Source organism: Ictalurus furcatus, chromosome 1, assembly GCF_023375685.1.
Source record: "Ictalurus furcatus strain D&B chromosome 1, Billie_1.0, whole genome shotgun sequence".
Taxonomy (NCBI): domain Eukaryota; kingdom Metazoa; phylum Chordata; class Actinopteri; order Siluriformes; family Ictaluridae; genus Ictalurus; species Ictalurus furcatus.
The window spans coordinates 439,543-459,039 of NC_071255.1; the positions used below are offsets into that span (position 1 = coordinate 439,543).

The following is a 19,497-nucleotide window of genomic DNA, read 5'->3' on the forward strand; positions in this document are numbered from 1 at the left end:
TAAATGGTGTAATTATAGCTGAGTTGGAGATTAAACGCGCCTCTGTAGCGACACCTGCTGGACATGATGGATTTTTACTCTCTTTTTTTGGAGTGTGTTTCAGACATGGTTTATCTCCGTTATATTTATATTTATATATTTATTAAGTGACTATATTACTGTGCTGTCTGTCTGTAGTCTCCAAATAAATCATTCATTTAAAAACAAGGCAGAAAAAAATGAGATTTTGTTTGTTTCTGTTCTTTGAAAACTGAATACATTTATAATATTACAAGCTTTATTGTTATTATTATTAGTAGTAGTAATAGTATTTTTATTTATAATAATAAAGATCTGTTAATTAAAGCAAATCATCCTGTCAACAGAAACTCAGTGCGCCCCCTGGTGGTCATTCTGTCACTCTCCCTAACATTTTTCTATTTATTTTTTCATCAAAATTAATTAGTCATTTTTATTATTAGCAGTATTATTGTTATTATTTATAAAGTAATTTTAACCACGAAGCTGAACTAGTGAGAGTTGTAGAAAGCAGCTGCTGTTGTATAAGTGGTTAAGTGGAGTCACTCTTTAATGTGCTAATTCTTTACAGCTGAGAACTTCAGCTAGTTTCTTGAATGTTGTTTGTACAAATGAATTCAGACCAAACTTTTTTTTTTTATACATTTCTTTTTTTTCTTCATTTCAGTGACAGTCCCTAACGACTCACAAACAGAAGCTGGGTGTAGATCCTGAGAAAAACTCCCAGTATCCAGGTGCAGCTGATTGTCCTTTTCATGCCACAGCCACCTCACCGCACTACTGAGCAGAAAACCCTGAATCAGACACAGACACACACTTACTTTAAATAAACAGTTGGTGTGATCCCAGCGCCACTCCCTCCACCACGTAGCAGATATGTGCTGCACAGAGACATCCTCTGGAGGCTGAAGATGAAAAACCAAACATGCACGTGAGACTCAGCGTCCATAACCCAGTCCACTTTATTAGGAACACCAGCTCCTTCTATGCAATTATCTGAAATCCTGAAACTGGCTCCAACCACCATCACCACGACCACCATCACTGAGATCCTTTCTGATCCTTTCCTCCATTCTGATGTTTCATCTCTACATTATATTATGCACTGTGCTGCTGCTGAGACATGATTGGCTATTGGGATAACTGTATAAACGAGCAGGTGTGTGGCGTTCCTAAAAAAGTGGACAGTTAGTGGTGTTACATGTTCATTCCAGAGAAATCCTGTTTCAGTACCAAATCGTTTCCCATCCCCTTGAACACATCAGGCACCTGTTTCAGGTGAAGGGTTGATCTGATGAACCAGGGCCAACATTACTAAGTATTATATACAAGCTTCTACATTCATTTGGACGCGCAGGTGAGCCCATGCATAAGCCCCACCCATGATCACACCCACAATACATGAGTCAATCTGATCAGAATTTCTCGGTGTACTCATCTCTCATGTCTCTTTGATAAATGTGTAAATCTGAAACCCAAAGAATTCCTCACAGGAAGCAGAAAGTAACAGAGGAAAATAAACGTTTCGATATCATATCCCGGACGGTTTTGGACTTTAGGAAACGGTTCAAACACATTTCCTCTCCCTGATGAAATATTTACAGAAATCTCTCACCTGAGTGTGTGAGTGAATGAATGAATAGAAATGATGGAAACCTTCAACAGTCCACATCAACTCCTCCTACTCCGTGATGTCACAGGCACGTCATGAGCACAGCAGAAGTTCCGAAGTCCTGAAGAGTGATTCAGGTTCTGATCATGAGAACACCTAACCACTTTGTTTACTTTAGTATTTAGGCTTGTTATCGTCAATATAATCAGATGTTTCAGGTCATTTAACAGTTGTTTACATTTCTAAACTGGACATTTACAGTCAGCTTTATTTAATAAAGGTTTTACTCCACAGTCACTGGAGAGAAACGAAGATCTGTCCTGTAGAATATTACTTTCTCACACGTTTTCGGAGAGAAAACACATGGGGAAAGTGACTTTACCCCCATTTATTTTTAGGATATCGTCAACCATAAAATGCGCTCAATGCGACATCTTGCTTTAGCCTCACCTTCAAAACAGTTTAATGAAAATTTTAGAAAAGTCTAACGTACCATTTATAATAAAGACAAATCTCCAAGAACAAAAAGGTACCAGACCCCGAGAATGACCCAGGTCACTCAGGTATCTTTGCACTTTGGGTCCAGGAAAACGTTTATCTAGTCTCACCGTTTCTGTAAATAAAACATCTCTATTTCATGTCATTTCCACGTCAGATTCAGACTGCTGCTCCGCATCGTGTACACACCTTAACTTATCCACACTGCATTGTGGGTAACACCGACTCCTTTCAGTGAAACTCGGACCAGAACGTGACAGAAAATTCTGTTTATTTGAAAAATCAGACAGAGAGAGATCAGACAGAAGGAACATCTCCCGAGTGCTGATTTGATTTAATCCTCCTCCTCGTCGTCTCCACCCCCAGCTCCGCCCTGACCCTTCTTAGCATTCTTTCTCTTGACACGGCCGGGACGTCCTCCGCCATACGGTGAGCGCAGGGAGAAGTCGATGTGCTTCTGACTGTCCAGACGTACCACGAACGACGGGATGTTCACCACCTGCTTACGTACACTACACACAGTGAAGTACACCATTAACACACTGCACCCAACTGTAGTGGAATTTGAGTCAGTAATTTGGTGAATAATTAATGGTTGGTGATTCAGTGAATCATTCCTAAAGAATCAGATCAGGGAATTTGAGTGATACAGAGAATCATTTACAATGACTCAACCTTGGGGTTATCTTCAGCACATGTTCTAGTCTCTCTCCCTCTCAGGCCTCATTTACGAGGAATTCGTGACACCACGGTTAATCTGACACCGTTGGTTTAAATCATCGGCCGAGAGCGAGAGAGAACATTAGCATCAGGGTGTGTTTGGGCCGTGCGCATTACCTGTGGTGCGTAACCGGCTCCGGTCCATACGGCCAGCTCGGGGCCGACACACACACTAACACATGCAAAGGTATACGGCTCAGAGCCGAATTGACCTTGCGGAAAATTTCACATGTTCTCAGCGAGGGCTAACGGGACAGGAAGCACAGCCTCAATACAAGAAGTGAGCCTCAAGCGCACCAGAAATGCTGCTACAGCTCAAGACTTCAACATTCCCATCCACGAGTCACAGATTTATAAACATCAATTATGCAAACAATACAGCATTGTGTGAAAAGCCGTGTGCTAAATTCAGCTTGATTTTTAGATTGTTTTTGAGACTAAGGCATAGGGAGTGGCTGGTTGCCATGGTTACAGACCCTCATTAAAGAGGATACCAAACACTTTACTACCCTTTCACACTGTTTAGGGTTCAAGGCTACGTCCTGAATCACAGGGTAGTGCACTGGTCAGCATTGGGATTCTGACAGGTCAGGTACTACATGTAGCACACGACAGTATCTAGAATGTGGTTTGGGACACAGCCCGAGACAGGTACATGTGGATGGGAACGTCATTGAAGTACACAGAGACTGATTAGCTTCCTTACCGGATGTGTCTCTGGCGGATGAGGACGCGGGCGTGGTGGATGCTCTTGGCCAGGCCGAGTTTGAAGACCTGCGTCTGCAGCCTGCGCTCCAGGAAGTCTTCCACCTTCAGACCCAGGATGTAATCCAGCTTCATCTTCCCTTCATCCAGCACGCCAATGCGCACGAGACGCCTCAGCAGGGCGTTACCTACACACAAAATTATAACAGTGTGAGAAATATTCCGACATGTAATACATTAGTGAGGATTGGGACACAGCCAGTGAAGAATCCTCATTACGCATGAATTGTCATGGTAACCAATACTACATGAATCCTCACCCTCGAAGAGACGCCTGGGGTCCTTCTCATCCAGAGTGAGAAGCTCTCGAGCAGCTTTACGGATTTTAGCCAGAGTGAACTTCACCCTCCAGACCTCACGCTTATTCCTCAAACCATACTCACCTGTAACACACACAGACACACACACTTTCAGGTTAAATCACTTGTATTGGAATTCAATCCTCCCACACTGGAGTTCTGAGAGGAAATAAACACTGAGTAAATAACTGCAATATAATGAAGTGTAGGTGATGTATGAATGTGGAACATCAACACAAAGCACCAAACCTGCTCCAATAAATCACTAATTAAATCCAAATCTGATTTTATTTCTGATTCAGCAGCTCTGATGACCAGAAGGTCGTGAGACCAAGCCCCAGGTCCATCCTCAAAACTATAACTGAGTTTTTATCAAGATCCATCACGAATCCTCACCGATGAGCTTGAGCTCCTGGTCGAGACGAGACTTCTCAAAGGGACGACGTGGAGTGACGTACGTCTTACTGCACACCCAAGTACGGGCAACCGGCATGGCGGATTATCCACCTGTCACATACAACAAATATTAAATAGAGAAGAAATGTGTTTGACATTTAAAAAAACAAGTGAATGTAGAGGTTCAGTACGGATTAGACTGAAGGATCAATCTGCAAACTTTCCCAACATCTGCACAGAACTTTAACTATAAAAACTAATAGAAGAAAAAAACCCTTTGATGTACAATAATAAAATCCTCAATCTCTCTCAGACCTCATTCACGAGGAATTCGTGACACCACAAAGTCTGAGAAATCAGTTTAAATCATCAGCCGTGAGAAAAAAAACTTACAAATAATTAGCCTTTTTGATCGAAATAAAGGTTATAATGTAATTCTGAATTATAATCTTTACTATTTCAACACCCAGGTGTATAATATACTCCTTTTGTTTTCAGCATTAACCACTTGTTAGTTATCTTCACTTCTAATAAAACTAACAGCATGCAAATGTCCCAGGAACAGAATTAACATCCTGCGACCTGTTACACTTCACAACATTAATGACACTGAACCCAGGCTATTTTTATTTATTTATTTATATATATATATATATATATATATATATATATATATATATATATATACACACATATATATACACACACGTACACACACATGTGTGTGTGTGTGTGTGTGTGTATATATATGTATATCTCTCTCTCTCTCTCTATATATATATACATATATACACACACACACACACGTGTGTGTGTGTGTGTGTATATATATATAATATATATATGTATATATGTGTGTGTGTGTATATACGATATGTGTGTGTATATGTACACATACATATATATGCGTGTATATATACACACACACATACACACGTTTATTATTAAATAGAAGTTTATTATTATTATTAATGTTATTATAATCCCTCTCGGCTACACTGAAGCTAAGAAGATGGCAAGATGGTTATCACACAGGATTCTAACTAACGTAACGTGCTAAAACATTAACTACTCAGCATCAAGTTTTACCGCATGGCCTGCCAAACGGCTATATTTTATATAGAAAATATTACTTTTCACGACACAAAACGAGGTTATAACTATGGAAAACCTCGCTTTGTATGTAGGGATGAAGAAAACTATTATTGTTATTATTATAATAATCCCCTCAGTAACCCTCTCGGCTACACTGAAGCTAACAAGATGGCGGCGGCTCCACGCGCGAGCTCACTACTCTCTCTCTCACCGCACACCGCTCTGCCATCTTCTACATTCATATACAGCTCTGTACACAGCGGAATTCTGTTACTAAACATATTTACTACCTAAACTATCGAACAGAAACACGGAGCATGCTGTAAAAGAGCATGACCATGTAGCACTACAGCAGAGAGGGAGACCTGACCTGTCCTCCACAGAACCGGAATGAAAGAGAGAGCGAGCGGAAGTGACTGAGGGTCTTATAAGGTCCACGTGCACGCGCCACCAGTACCACGCATGCGTACATCTTATTTGATTTTATGATTTTATTTTTCTTTCAAACGACTTAATTCGAAATACTAAAACAGAAATAATAATAAACAGAACAAAAATACTATGTTGGGTTCTACGCTCTACACTGTGACTGTAACTGAGCTCAAATCAGAAGAATGTACTGCATGTCAATCTGTAAAAATACCTCTAAATATAAAATAATAACAGTACACTTGAATCTATTGTTTTTTAATGAGGCTAAAAGAAAATTTAATTTAAGTGTGATATCATCTCCATGGCCTACCTGCACGTCCATGGGCTCTTCTATGGACTCTTCCAGCTCCATGGGCTCTTCTGTGGACTCTTGCTCATTCATGGCCTGGAAATGAAAGACGTGTGTTGGTACAGTTCTAATGTTGGTCATTAAAACAAACAACATATCTTTGTTTATCACAGGCTTAAAGAAGAGTGCAAATGCACAAGATAACAGAATCCTCAGGGCTGGAATACGCTCTGCCCAGTAGTAGCGAAGTGGAATACAGGATTCATGCTGCACAAAAATTACAAGACCCTTTGATGTGAAGCCTTCTTAATTAAGTAAGTACAATTTATTTATATAGCACGTTTCACACAGCAAAGCTGACCAAAGTGCTGCACAGAGTAAGGAAAATAACATAGAAACAGAATTAGACCAAATAAAAACAGACAATGGACAATAGAAAAAATTGATTAAAAATTTGTTTAAACAATTAAAAATTTGATCAAAAAGCCTGGCAGAAGAGATAAGTTTTAAGCCTATTTTTAAAAGTGGTAATAGAAGGTGCAAGGCGGATGTCCAGTGGCAGTTGATTCCATAGACGGGGGCAGCAACAGCAAAAGCTCTATCCCCCTTTGTTTTTAACCGGGAACGAGGGACATGCAAAAGAAACCTATCAGAAGATCTTAGACATCTGTTTGATGAATGTGGTTTAAGAAGATCCTCGAGATAGGAAGGAGATTGATTATTAAGAGTTTTAAAAACAAACATCAGAATCTTAAACTGAATCCTAAAACAGACTGGGAGCCAGTGAAGCGATGCTAAAATTGAGGTGACACGATCAAACTTCTTTGCCCTGGTCAACAGCCTTGCAGCTGCATTCTGAACCATCTGAAGACGAGCCAGAGATGACTGAGGAAGTATAATGAATTACAGTAATCTAAGCGAGAAGTAATAAAAGCATGAATAACCTTCTCCAAATCCTGGAAAGACAAAAATGTTTTGAGTTTCGAAATAATCCGTAGTTGATAAAAACTAGTCTTAACAACCAAATTTATCTGCTTGGTTAAGCATAATTCTGAGTCCAGAATGACGCCAAGGTTCCGAACCTGGGAAGAAATTGAGGGAAAGTGATTATGGAACTCATTAATGAGGCCATCTCTCAATCTCAGGGGGCCAAAAACAATTATTTCAGTTTTGTCTTCATTAAGTCGGAGGAAATTATTTGTCAACCATTTTTTTAATGTCATCCAGACAGTCCAACAATGGAGAATGGAGTCACCAGCTTTCAAAGGAATGTGCAACTGGGTATCATCAGCATAAAAATGAAAAGAGACATTGTGAGCCCTAATAATATTCCTCAACGGCCGCATATATAAATTAAAAAGAAGTGGGCCCAGAATGGAGCCTTGAGGAACACCACTAATAATAGGACTAGAAGAAGAGCAGAAATTACCCAACGCTACCGAGAAAGACCTGTCCTCAAGATATGAGCTGAGCCATTGTAGGGCAGTACCCTTGATACCAAACAGATGCTCTAAGCGCCAGAGAAGTATGTTATGGTCTACAGTATCAAAGGCAGCTGTAAGATCTAATACCATCATCACCGTATTTTTTCCAGCATCCACTGTGAGTAAAATGTCATTGGACACTTTTAACAAAGCAGACTCCGTGCTATGAAAAGCAGTGAAACCAGATTGTAAAGGTTCAAGTAACATAGCTGAGTTTAAAAACAGGAGCAATTGAGATTGTACCACTTTCTCTAGCAGCTTTTACAGAAACGGTAGCTTAGAGACAGGCCGATAATTCTTAAGACAACCTTCATCCAAACCCTGTTTCTTAAGCAAAGGTTGAACAATAGCATGCTTAAAACAATTTGGGACCACCCCTGCATCCAAAGAAGAATGTATCAACACTTGGATACTGGGGCCAATTTCAGAAAAGGTTGCTTTCATAAGCACAGCGGGAACAACATCAAGTGGCGTGGATGATATTTTCATCTGGTTAACCAGATCACACAGTTCCTTTAGAGAAACGTGTTCAAATTGATCAATTGAAACCGGTAAAGCCAGTGAATTTGGGGACAGGTCTGATAAATGCAAAGTGAAGGAAGAACAAATGGTAATTACTTTATCAGCAAAAAACTTTAAAAACTTCTCACAAAGTTCAGCCGAGGGTTCCCCATGGAATTGGCAACTCGGATTAATAATTGAATTTATCGTGGTGAATAAGATCTTTGGTCTATGACAGTGTGTAGCAATTAAGTCAGAGAAATACCTAGACCTAGCTGACTTTGCTGCACTCTGAAACTTAAACAAACAATCTTTAAAGATCTGGAAGGACACCGTTAACTGATCATGCTCCCATCTCCGCTCAGCTCTACGACAAGCCTGTCTGTAGCACTCAAGATAGATGTTTCAACAGCATTAGCTAGAAAACTTTCACTAAACTGAGAGGCAGTGAGTGAATTAATACAATGAGAATAATATCCTGAAGGCCTAGTCATAACGGCAGAGTTGGCAGCAGGGAACTTAAAAACAATGGGCTTGTGATCAGAGAAGGAAGCATCTTCAATATTAACATTATCAACAGCGGTTCCATATGACAATATAAGGTCTAGTGTATGACCAAGGACATGAGTTGCCCGATTTATGTGTTGAATAAAACCAAAGGAATCCAAGATATTACAAAATTCAGTAACCAAGGGTCGACCAGGGCAGCAGACATGCACATTAAAATCACCCAATAATAACAAATGATCAAAAAACGGAACAATAGAAGTTAAAAAATCACAAAAATCACTTAAAAAGGCATTGTCCGGGTTAGGTGGCCTATAGATCAAAGCACAGAATAGCGTGGAAGAGGTCGACTCTAACACAACACACTGCACCTCAAACGATGAGTAACTCCCAACAGAAACTCTCCAAATGTTCAGTGACTGTTTAAAAACCATAGCAACCCCACCGCCCTTACCACAAGACCTTGGAGTACTAATAAAACAACAGTTCGGTGGACAGAGTTCCTCGAAGACGGTTGACTCACCAGGACTGACCCAGGTCTCCGTCAGGAATGAAATATCCAGGTTGTGTCTGGTAGAAAAGTCATTTAAAATGAAAGTTTTGTTGCACACGGACCGAGCGTTAACCAGGGCCATCTTCATAGGAGACTGGGGTAGCGAAGTCCGATCTGGTGAAACGAATTCCAGTTGTCGGAGATTTAAACAGTTCACTCTTCTCTGACGAATCCGTAATCGTGGAGGAGCAGAGCAATTAGATGAGTGTAGGAAGTCCGGGAAGATAGGCAGATGAAAAACATGTCTGTAATCCCATGACCGTCGTGTCAAGTGGAGCCCTTCCAAGCTTAAGGGAAACTCAGTCGATTGTATGGAGGAAGCGATTGAGTACTATTTCACATTCTGCGGAAACAGACAGTATAATAAACATTATATTTCAGTCTGTGTAACACTGATGTGACCTAGCCTCTCTTTAACCCTCTGAGGTCGGAGTGAAAGCTGCCTGATGGTGCTGGTTCTGTCGTGGTGTAATATCTGTCTAAATTTCATGAACTTTACACACAAAGATCACAAAATATTCTACAGTCTGATTTTCAGTACAAACCCAGCTACAGTAATGTACAAACAGGACGTAGGTCAGATTCATATGCAGGTTATTAATTTGGTATAAAAACACAGAGATTGTAAACTGTTGTCATGACTGTGTGCAGAAATCCTGTAAAAACACACCTTATCCATCAGGGACAAACTGATTCTGTTACATAAACTGATTCACTGAGGTGCTGGGCATGGAAACATCTGAAAATATTGTAGTGACCAGTCAGATGTAGAAATAAATGGATAAAAGTGTGGTGATGTCCTCACTTCTTCACTACATGAAGAGGTAAAGGCGGGACCAATCGCTCGTCCTCACTGAATATGAATGAGGTGTGAGCTTTTACCTGATTACTATTCATACCTGAGCTCAGGTTACAGCCCTGCCGAACTCCATCCAACTTTCACAACTAAGTAATCATATAAGAGAAAAACAAACAATTCCACCATTATACACCCAGTACAAGCAAATATTACATACATCACCTACATGTACCAATAAAAGCAATAACATCTCACTTACTGCAGAAGAAGAAGAAGAAGTTCATTCTCCAGGAGACTTCGCTGCTCCATCTTCCAAAATAAAGTGAAACCTGGAACACGATGAATTATGTAAGAAATCTGTAAGAAATCCTTCTGATGGGACGTTTAACACTGACACATGGAAACTCTTTTTGAAGTTCTTGAAGGCGTGGCCAGGTCACATGACTGCTACAAACAAATCCAGTCTGGTCTGGAGGACAAAAGCAGGATACAGAGTTTAGGAAGTTCATTATCATATGATTTACATCACCATTTATGTGCAGGTGTTTAGCAGATCCTTTTATCCTGAGCAACTTAGAACCAGTGAAAGCAGCTGAAGTAATCTGTAGTGATGAATAACCTGGAACATGGAGCATGAGGGCTGGAGTGCGACAGTCAGTAACAAAAAGGACAAAAATTCTGACCTGAGTGAGGGTCTAATTAAGAGCGTGGACAATAAATAGTTGTTGTTTTTTAAAAAAAAAAAAAAAACAGTCAGTAATGAGAACAAAAAACAGTGAAGTGTTTATATGATCAGAGAACGTACTGGAAGAATGGATCCACAGAATTGTTTGGAGAGTAAACTGTGAAACCAGGTTGTGTGTATATGTGTACGTGTATGTGTGTGTATGTGAGATTAAATGGCCGTTATATGTGCATATGAACGTATTCCAGAAGAGTACATTCTGACAATCCAGTATCTTATAAAACAACGAGAGAAAACTCGTGTTGAATTTAGTTGATTGTAAATGTCAGTGTCAGTACTGCGGTGATGCCTGTAAGGTTAAAAATGTCACTTTAAGTTTATTTAATTGAATTGTCATAGAGCAGTATCTCTTTGCCTGAACAACCGGTGACGTATCAGAATAACCCTAACCTACAGGAGAACTATTAAAAGGTGAATATGTTCTTCTTTCCACCAGACCTTTCTCTGCCCGTGTCCAACTGTAATAGAAAATCTGTCATTGGGAAACTTCAACCAAAACTTTTTGTTTGGGAAAGTCACTGGAAGTCCAACTGACCAAAGAGTAAATCTCAGAGTGAACATCAAGTCTACTTCCTTAGCTCTGTCCCACTGCCGTGTGCTGTCTGTAAAAGATCTGACTGGAAAAAGTGTCATTTCATATATAAAAAGTCTACACACCCCTGAAAAATGAGGGGTTTTTTTTGTAATTTATCCATCTTTAATGTCATAAAGCACCCAACAAACTTCCAGTGAAAAACAAAGAGAAAGGTTTTAGGGAATTCAGCACTCAGTGTTTTCAGACAAGAGTTCACAAACTTGGCACGTCTTCTTTTGGCAATTTCATTCCACTTTTCCTTGCAATTCTTGCAGATCTATCAGATAGCCATGGGATCTCATGTGCCCAACCCTTCAAGTCATTCTACAAGGTTGGGAGGTTTTTTTTTTTGTTTTAAAATGTGGCCCATGATCAGACAGGTCACTAGACTTGACAAAAACATACAATTTTCTAATGAAAGATTGTTAGCTAGTTATATCAGATCCTAATAGCAGGAAATTGAACCCTATAAAATCTGCACCTGATTACTTCACCATCAACCTTGTAGCCGTCCCCTAGCTCTAAATGGAGGAACCAGTACCCATTGACTAACGTACCAGGTAATGGATTGTAGTGCAGCAAATCCCATCATTGGGGCCTTCTCTCAAGTTCTGTCCATTTTTGATATTCTGAAGCTCAAATTGCTCACCTCAAACATTTGTGGAGATCCTGCACCAACTGAATATTAATGTAACTGGGCATCAGCCAATCATCCTCAAAGCCCGGGTGCACTCGAGCAGTTTGGTCTCCTGTCTGCCAGTGTGTGTTTGAGAACTTAAAAAGCTCTCCTTGGCTCCAGTACTCCACTCTCAACTCCCAATGTGTTACTTAAAGTCACCAGAGTTTACTCTAAAGCTCAGCTTACAGGTGTGGATAATGCAAATTTTTAAAATATTTTTTTTAAAAATCCACTTAAATTCCAACAGTTCATATGGTCAACAGTATGTGTAAATAAGGAGAAAAGTCAGCAAGAACGACGATACAACTTCACACATTTCATCACTTTATTGTAGAACACACTTATTTCAGCACTTTAACATCAGAATAAAAGGAACATGTAGTATTGTAGGGATTTAGTGCACAATCAAGTCAGTACACAGTTTACTAGAATTACTGTAACACACAAGGTTCCTGCACAAAAGTCTACCTGAGTGTTCCATCAGCATGTACCTATCCTGCTCCTGAAAAACATTAACATGTCATTAATATGTGAACAGGAGGAGGAGACCACGTTTCACTTTTCACCACAGGAACAAACTACAACTTCTCTACAATTTAGAGATTATATAAAATGTTTATGTTCTCCACATGTGAGATCATCTGAAAGCTGAGACTCTACAGATTCTGTATTTTAGTCGTGTGTGTAAGATCAAATCCCTTCATGCTGTAAAGAGAGAAAGAGGACACTAGTGAACCTGACCATGCTGAAACTCGCAGGCGATGCTCACGTCCCCAAAGAGTTAACACACCTTTCAACTGTGTGCGCGTTCACCTTCACAACTCTGCCATCCTCAATAGCTTCTGCACGCCAGCCTAAAGAAGCAAAAAAAAAAAGCCAAAACCATTAAGTACAAACACAATATCTAGCTTTTCTTTTCACACTAGATTTTCTTCATCCCATAAACACATGTAAAAGCTAAAATGTGTTGTACAGAGCTAAGAGTAATCTAGTGTTGTGTAATCTAGCATCAAGAACAATCTAGTGTAGACTCCACATGACCGCTGCAGCCGAACCTCAGGCCGCCCATCCAGGCCAGTCGGACCATTAGTGAACTAATTCTAACCAGCTAGCACGTGAGCTTACAGCATCAGTACAGAATACTACTTTTATATATACACGTACACAAAAACTCAGTCTTTAATAGCGAGAGAAAAACGACGATAATCGCAACTGACCATTTCATATGAAAAGGTAGTGAATATTTTTGGCGCAAGTCATCAGCCACGTGGTCCCCCAGTCACTCCGCTGGTGGTGCATGTATCTTTCACACCGCCGAAATCTGAACCGTCGCGTTAACGTTTACTTATCGCTCAGTTCAATACAGGTTTTATTTTAAATGCGTTATCACACAGGATTCTAACTAACAACGCGCTAAAACATTAGCTACTCAGCGTCTAGTTTTACCGCATGGCCTGCCATGCGGCTATATTTTACATAGAAAATATTACTTTTCACGACACAAAACGAGGTTATAACTATGGAAAACCTCGCTTTGTATGTAGGGATGAAGAAAACTATTATTATTATTATTATTATTATTATTATTATTATTATTATTATTATTATTATAATAATCCCCTCAGTAACCCTCTCGGCTACACTGAAGCTAACAAGATGGCGGCGGCTCCACGCGCGAGCTCACTACTCTCACCACACACCGCTCCGCCATCTTCTACATTCATATACAGCTCTGTACACAGCGGACTTCCGTTACTAAACATATTTACTACCTAAACTATCGAACAAAAACACGGAGCATGCTGTAAAAGAGCATGAACATGTAGCACTACAGCAGAGAAGAAAAACTGACCTGTCCTCCACAGAGCCGGAATGAAAGAGAGAGCGAGCGGAAGTGACTGAGGGTCTTATAAGGTCCACGTGCACGCGCCCTGTGCACGCGCCACTATTACCACGCATGCGTACATCTTGTTTGATTTTATGACGTTCTTTCAAACGACTTAATATTTAAACAGACAGCAGAAGGTTTATATTGTGATGGTGAAATGTTTTATAGCAGGTAAACTCCGGTCCGAGAAACATTTTCACTCGGTTCTGACCTGTTATACTAATAACAGGTATTGCTTTATTTGTTTTGCCTAGGCCCGATGGTAGCCGTGTAATTCAATACAAATACAATTTTATATTTAATGTTAGCATTACTTTACTGTAATCAGTGAGGTCATTGGTCCAAAAAGTTTCATTTGTACCTCTGGTTTATAACATCTCGCACATATAGGTGATTTAATTGGTTAATTAACCGTTTTCTCTTACAGATTTCCTGCCTTCAGAAGTAAAAAAGATCAGTTTATAAATGAATATTTACACACTGTACACATGTATTTAACTTGGCTATAGCTAGATTTTGTAGCGCTGCACCATTTTACCTGTTAATTCATAGAGAATTCGTATTTCAATCAGAACCACAGCAGATATAGTATACATATGTAATGGAACATATTGCATTAATGCTGTTGCACTGCATTAAAATCAGTGTACCCAGGTGTGAGTATTTTTAAATATGCAAAAAACAAACACTAGTCTTCTCTATTCAGTTCCAAATAACACAAAGGCCAGAACCTCAGCACCAGTCAACACTGTGTAGAGATTTTATTATTACAGTTTAACAAACAATCATTGCACAGTCACAGAAAGTGTAAATGTGTAACAGGAAACTGTCATTCACTGACAGCATGAGAACTTCATTACAGGTAATGACATGTACATCTGTAACAGGAACATGTATCTCAGGTTAAAAAAGCTCTTTAGAGATGAAGAGGTTATATAAAGGCAGTTATATAAAAGGTAAAAATTAGACATACAAGAATATTAATAGAGAATATTCGACCTACTGTATATATGTTCATAAAGCGAGTTAAAACATCTGAACTAATAAAAATAAGTTTTTAAAAATATGAATAAAAACATTATTTGATCATAACTGTTGCCTGTGATAATGATGAAAGAGCTGTGAAACCAAACACACTACAAAAAAAAGCTTCTTTGTATTCTTCATGTTGTCTTGGGGTGTACAAACTTTTGCACCCAACTATGTTTTTGATGACCAGTCCTGTTACTTAAACACCATCATTTAACAGCATGGGTTACTTCAAAAAGTTTGCAACCATAAAATCCATGTACAGTTATATTGCTTCACGCAAGTATGATAATAATAATAATAATAATAGTAATAATAATAATAATAATCTTCATAATAACAATAAAGCTTCACCTTTAAATGTTATATATATATATATATATATATGACGTTATATATATTTTTCAGAGAAACAAAAACATTTGAGACAAAAGTCCTTCATCAGCGGTGCAGCTTTCATCTGATCGTCCTGTTTCTCTGTTTACTGTGTAATATAGAGCATCTATCTATATATCTATATATCTATAAATCTATATATCTATAAATCTATATATCTATAAATCTATAAACTACATAAGTCGGTTTCTCTTTGTACTAATTCTCATTCAGGTGTGACGTTCTTACATTTTAAACTGAAAATGAAGAAAATCACCTTGAAGATCTCATTGTAATTCCAGCGGAAGTCTCCGCACCTGCCTCTACATTTATAACTTCATCTACGGACGGCCAAACGCTGGCACGTTTTATACAACCTCACTGAAGAGGCTGGAGTTCCATGATGTTGTGGTGGTCGTTGGTGTCCTTAATGGTGTTCGCATTTTCAAAGTCATGGCTCCTGTAATAAACAGAGAAGCAGAAACGTATTCACTGATAAATTAAATATATAGAGGAACACCTCAGACACACTGCACTACACAGCGTACAGAACAATGACTTCTACACCACATCTAGTGCACCACATTATCTAGTGGAAAGGTGTGTGTGTGTGTGTGTGAGACATACCCTTGGAGTCTCTTATACACCACCACACCAACAGTAATGGGGATGAGGAGGAGGAGGAGGAGGACGAGGCCGAGAATGATGAAGCTGATGATCAGAGGAGAGATCCTGTCTTCTGAGAGTGAGAGAGAGAGAGAGAGAGAGAGAGATATGAACACACAGAAAGAGAGACTTTACACAGTCATGATAATGAAATTAAACTGAATGAAAGTGTATCAGATTGCTTGTGTGTGTGTGTATGTGTGTGTGTGTGTACTGTGTCTCTCACCTGTAGTCAGGTTTTCAGTTACATTAGGCTTTTCTGGTTCACACAGGGCTGCAGGAATAAAAACACACACCACACATGAGAAATACGTTCTCTCTCTCTCTCACACACACACACGCATGCACACGCACACATGCGCACACACACGCGCACACAAACACACAGCTCTTTATAAACTGATATAAATGATATTAACGTACCTGTGCAGTTTATTTTGTGCTCCTGTGTAAAAACAGATAAGTGCAGAATAAAAGCAAATAAAATGAATATTAATTTAACGTGAAATAATTAAATAGAATAAAATGAATTGATGACACACCCCCAGAGTCAGACAGTCCTCTCTGACCAACACATCACAGTCTCGGCTCTTCACGGTCAGCTCACCGTGTTCGTATGAAACTACGGTGTCCGGGTCCACATTACCAGAATCATCTACAATCATCTTGTTCTACACACACACACACACACACACAGAACGAAATTGTTTGATACATTTAGGTTAATAACTGTGGATTAAAACGATTACCCATTCAGCCTTTAGATTAGATTACTGAACTAATTTAGTGTGTTTGCTAGGTGCTGTTCATATCGTACACTTTAATACTGAGACAATAAAACCTACGGTCTCCTCGAATAATTATTAACTCTCAACATGTAACATTTAAACATAGCTATAAAATAAAAACACGTGAGTGTTTGTTAGAGAAACCGAGCAGAGACTTCACACGTTTTCTAGTAAACACGTCACTCACGTCTCGGGTGAGCCAGGTGATGGTGCAGTCAGGATTCCCGTCACCATGGAGCTTGTAGACCGGGGTGTTGTTTCTATGACAACATCTCACCTCAGATACAGCCATCTTCATCGGTGACCACAAACACACACCTACAGAGAGGACGAGAAGACCAGCTCACAGTCAGAAGTCCCACAGAAACACCAAGCACCACCACTTTTAACGCCAATGTCTTTATCTGTTCTCTTCCACGCATCATTATTCAGGATTAAATTCTTCTGTAGACAGAAATAGTAAATAAAAAGCAGAAATGAATTAAAGACAGAGCTGCTGATGGAGTGTGAAGGGAAGCCCTACTCAGTGTTAGTGTAGTGTTCCTAATAAAGTGGTCAGTGAGCGTATGTACCGTGTATAGCGTGTGTTAGGGTTAGGTAACAGAACTGTTAGTGCTTAGATATAGACTTTTAGAGGATTTAGCTGTTTTGCTGTAATATAAATGAGCAAATATGTGCAAATATCAACAGTTAATTGACATTCTTAAGAACAAACCAAGCCATGGTATGATGCTTCTATACTAAGCTAAAGTTACCTACTGTTTAGGAATCTAGTTTCTTACTGTCTGTAAAAAAGCTCATATGTTCTGCTGCACTTTTCTACACTCGTCTGCTGTCTCCATTTCTTACAGACTGAGCTGCTCAACTATATCAACCAATTTGTGTTGAGTTTGGGCGAAACCAAGTGTACAATCGGGGGGGGGGGTCACACCTATTTTCCATAACAAACGGAAATATATTAAAAAGGAATAGACATAAATAAATAGAATAGATGAAGAAAAGACAGATCCGTTTGCAGGGTTCATTAAAGGGGGACATATAGAAAATATTTTGTACTGTATACTGGGGGGACAGATTGGTATTTCCCCTACATTGGGAGAACACGACACCCCCTCCCCCAAGAATGCGTGGTTACGCCCATGCTAATAGTGAAAATCGAGATAACATTTAGCATTTCGCTAAATCACAATTTAACACAGAGCTAGAGATACTCTGTTCATAGGTTTATTCATTTATTTATTAGCAACGTGTATCTGTTACTACGTGCAGTTTTTATTTTAATATCATTATTTTTGTCCCGTTACAACAAGAACACGATCATTTTTCACAGGAGTTACTTCATGTAAAGCTGTGGAGTTAGCCTCCCGAGTGCTGTTATTGTGTGTGTGTGTGTGTGTGTGTACATCAAAGTTGATAATCTGCTCTCAATTCTGACTAATCCACATGACCACATCAAAATAACCTGCTTCTTCACACATCATATCTTCATCATGCAACATTTATAAATCTTATATATAAATAAATATATAAATATAAAGGCAACGAGAAAAATCAGAGTAACGGAAAGCACAGAAAAACACCAGGAAGCTATTACTTCCATCCTTTTACATCTCATGTCTTTAAGGCGTAAGAGATCCAGCATGATGCAGCTGTGCAAAACAAACAAACAAACAAACAAACAAACAAACTTCTGGTTCTCCAGGTGTTTTATAAAGTTAGTGTAAAGTTGCAGATACTCACCGCAGAGCAGAGCAAGATTAAACCAGTGCATGCTGGATGTAAATGGTGTGAAGGTGTGTGAAGGTGTGTGTGGTGTGCAGCCTGGCTCTGGTGATAAATGATGTAATCAGAGCGAGATACTCATCTAAACAGAACTGAGTGATGTGAATTCTGGTAAATCACCACCCACTTTTTTTTTCAAGCAGCTGTTTATATGAATTACTGATGAACCGATTCTGTTAACAACACTAACACTTTTTCTGGCTTTTCATCCACATGATCAAACCACAAGAAACACGGTGATACCATCAGATCTGCTGACTGTGTTGAATCTACTGAGTCTCAGCGAGTGCTGTATTGCATGTAATGCATACGTTCTTTGTTCTGTAGAGGCTGTGGTTCTCCCACACGGCTCAATGTTCAACTTCAAAAAGGCTAAAAAAATGGAAGTTGTAAAAGGTTGATGTGTTTATAGCAACAGTGCAAAACACTTCCTGTAACCACACCGTAATTACTAAAGAAGGAACTCGTGTAATGAATAATAGCCTTGAACACGTTAGGGTGTTGCAGCAAAATGAAGTCAAAGCCAGTGATTGTATAGGTGTGGATTTCATCACACACGTAGAAACAGAGGCCAGATTTGTCCGAGTCCTCGTAGCACCAGCTGCAGGCATGCTCTGGCTCCACTGATCTCTACTGTGCACACTGTGTAGAAGACATCCATTTTGGATAAATAGAAAGAAGAATTCTGATGATAGGTACTGAGTCTAATTGTGTATTATCATCTGAGAAACCTGTGAAATATTCACCATGGATGCTTAGAATCACCTGGGTCCAGCTGTCCAGTTTGGGTGAGTCTGTCCCCATGATAGCCTCAGATTCCTGTTCTCAGCTGACAGGAGAGGAACCTGATGTGGTTTTCTGCTGTCGTAGCTCATCCACCTCAAGGTCTGATGTGTTGTGCATTCTGAGATGCTTTTCTGCTTACCATGGTTGTAAAGAGTGATTATGTGAGTTACTATAGACGTCCTGTCAGCTCAGACCTGTTGGATCATCCTCCTCTGAG

The 19,497-nt window shown here is 39.4% G+C and overlaps 1 protein-coding gene and 1 long non-coding RNA gene across 5 annotated transcripts; both read right to left on the reverse strand.

Annotated features, from left to right (window-relative positions):
* Positions 1-2,382: 2,382 nt before the first annotated feature.
* Positions 2,383-5,799, reverse strand: rps9 (ribosomal protein S9). The gene is made up of 5 exons (XM_053642344.1): positions 5,774-5,799; positions 4,309-4,419; positions 3,874-3,996; positions 3,555-3,741; positions 2,383-2,640 (listed from the first exon to the last, which is right to left on the reverse strand). Exons 2-5 carry the CDS (start codon positions 4,403-4,405, stop codon positions 2,463-2,465), a joined length of 585 nt encoding a protein of 194 aa, XP_053498319.1. The 5' UTR covers positions 4,406-4,419; positions 5,774-5,799; the 3' UTR covers positions 2,383-2,462.
* A 3,667-nt stretch (positions 5,800-9,466) lies between these two features.
* LOC128618855 (uncharacterized) lies at positions 9,467-15,184 on the reverse strand. 4 transcript variants are annotated; one of them, XR_008387844.1, is made up of 4 exons: positions 13,819-14,495; positions 10,228-12,820; positions 10,069-10,114; positions 9,467-9,512 (listed from the first exon to the last, which is right to left on the reverse strand). It is a non-coding gene; the product is annotated as an uncharacterized LOC128618855 (long non-coding RNA). The 4 variants fall into 4 exon arrangements; XR_008387843.1 differs by lacking the exon at positions 9,467-9,512 and having other exon boundaries at positions 9,760-10,114; positions 13,819-14,241; XR_008387842.1 differs by lacking the exons at positions 9,467-9,512; positions 10,069-10,114 and having other exon boundaries at positions 12,278-12,820; positions 13,819-15,184.
* Between the last annotated feature and the right edge of the window lie 4,313 nt (positions 15,185-19,497).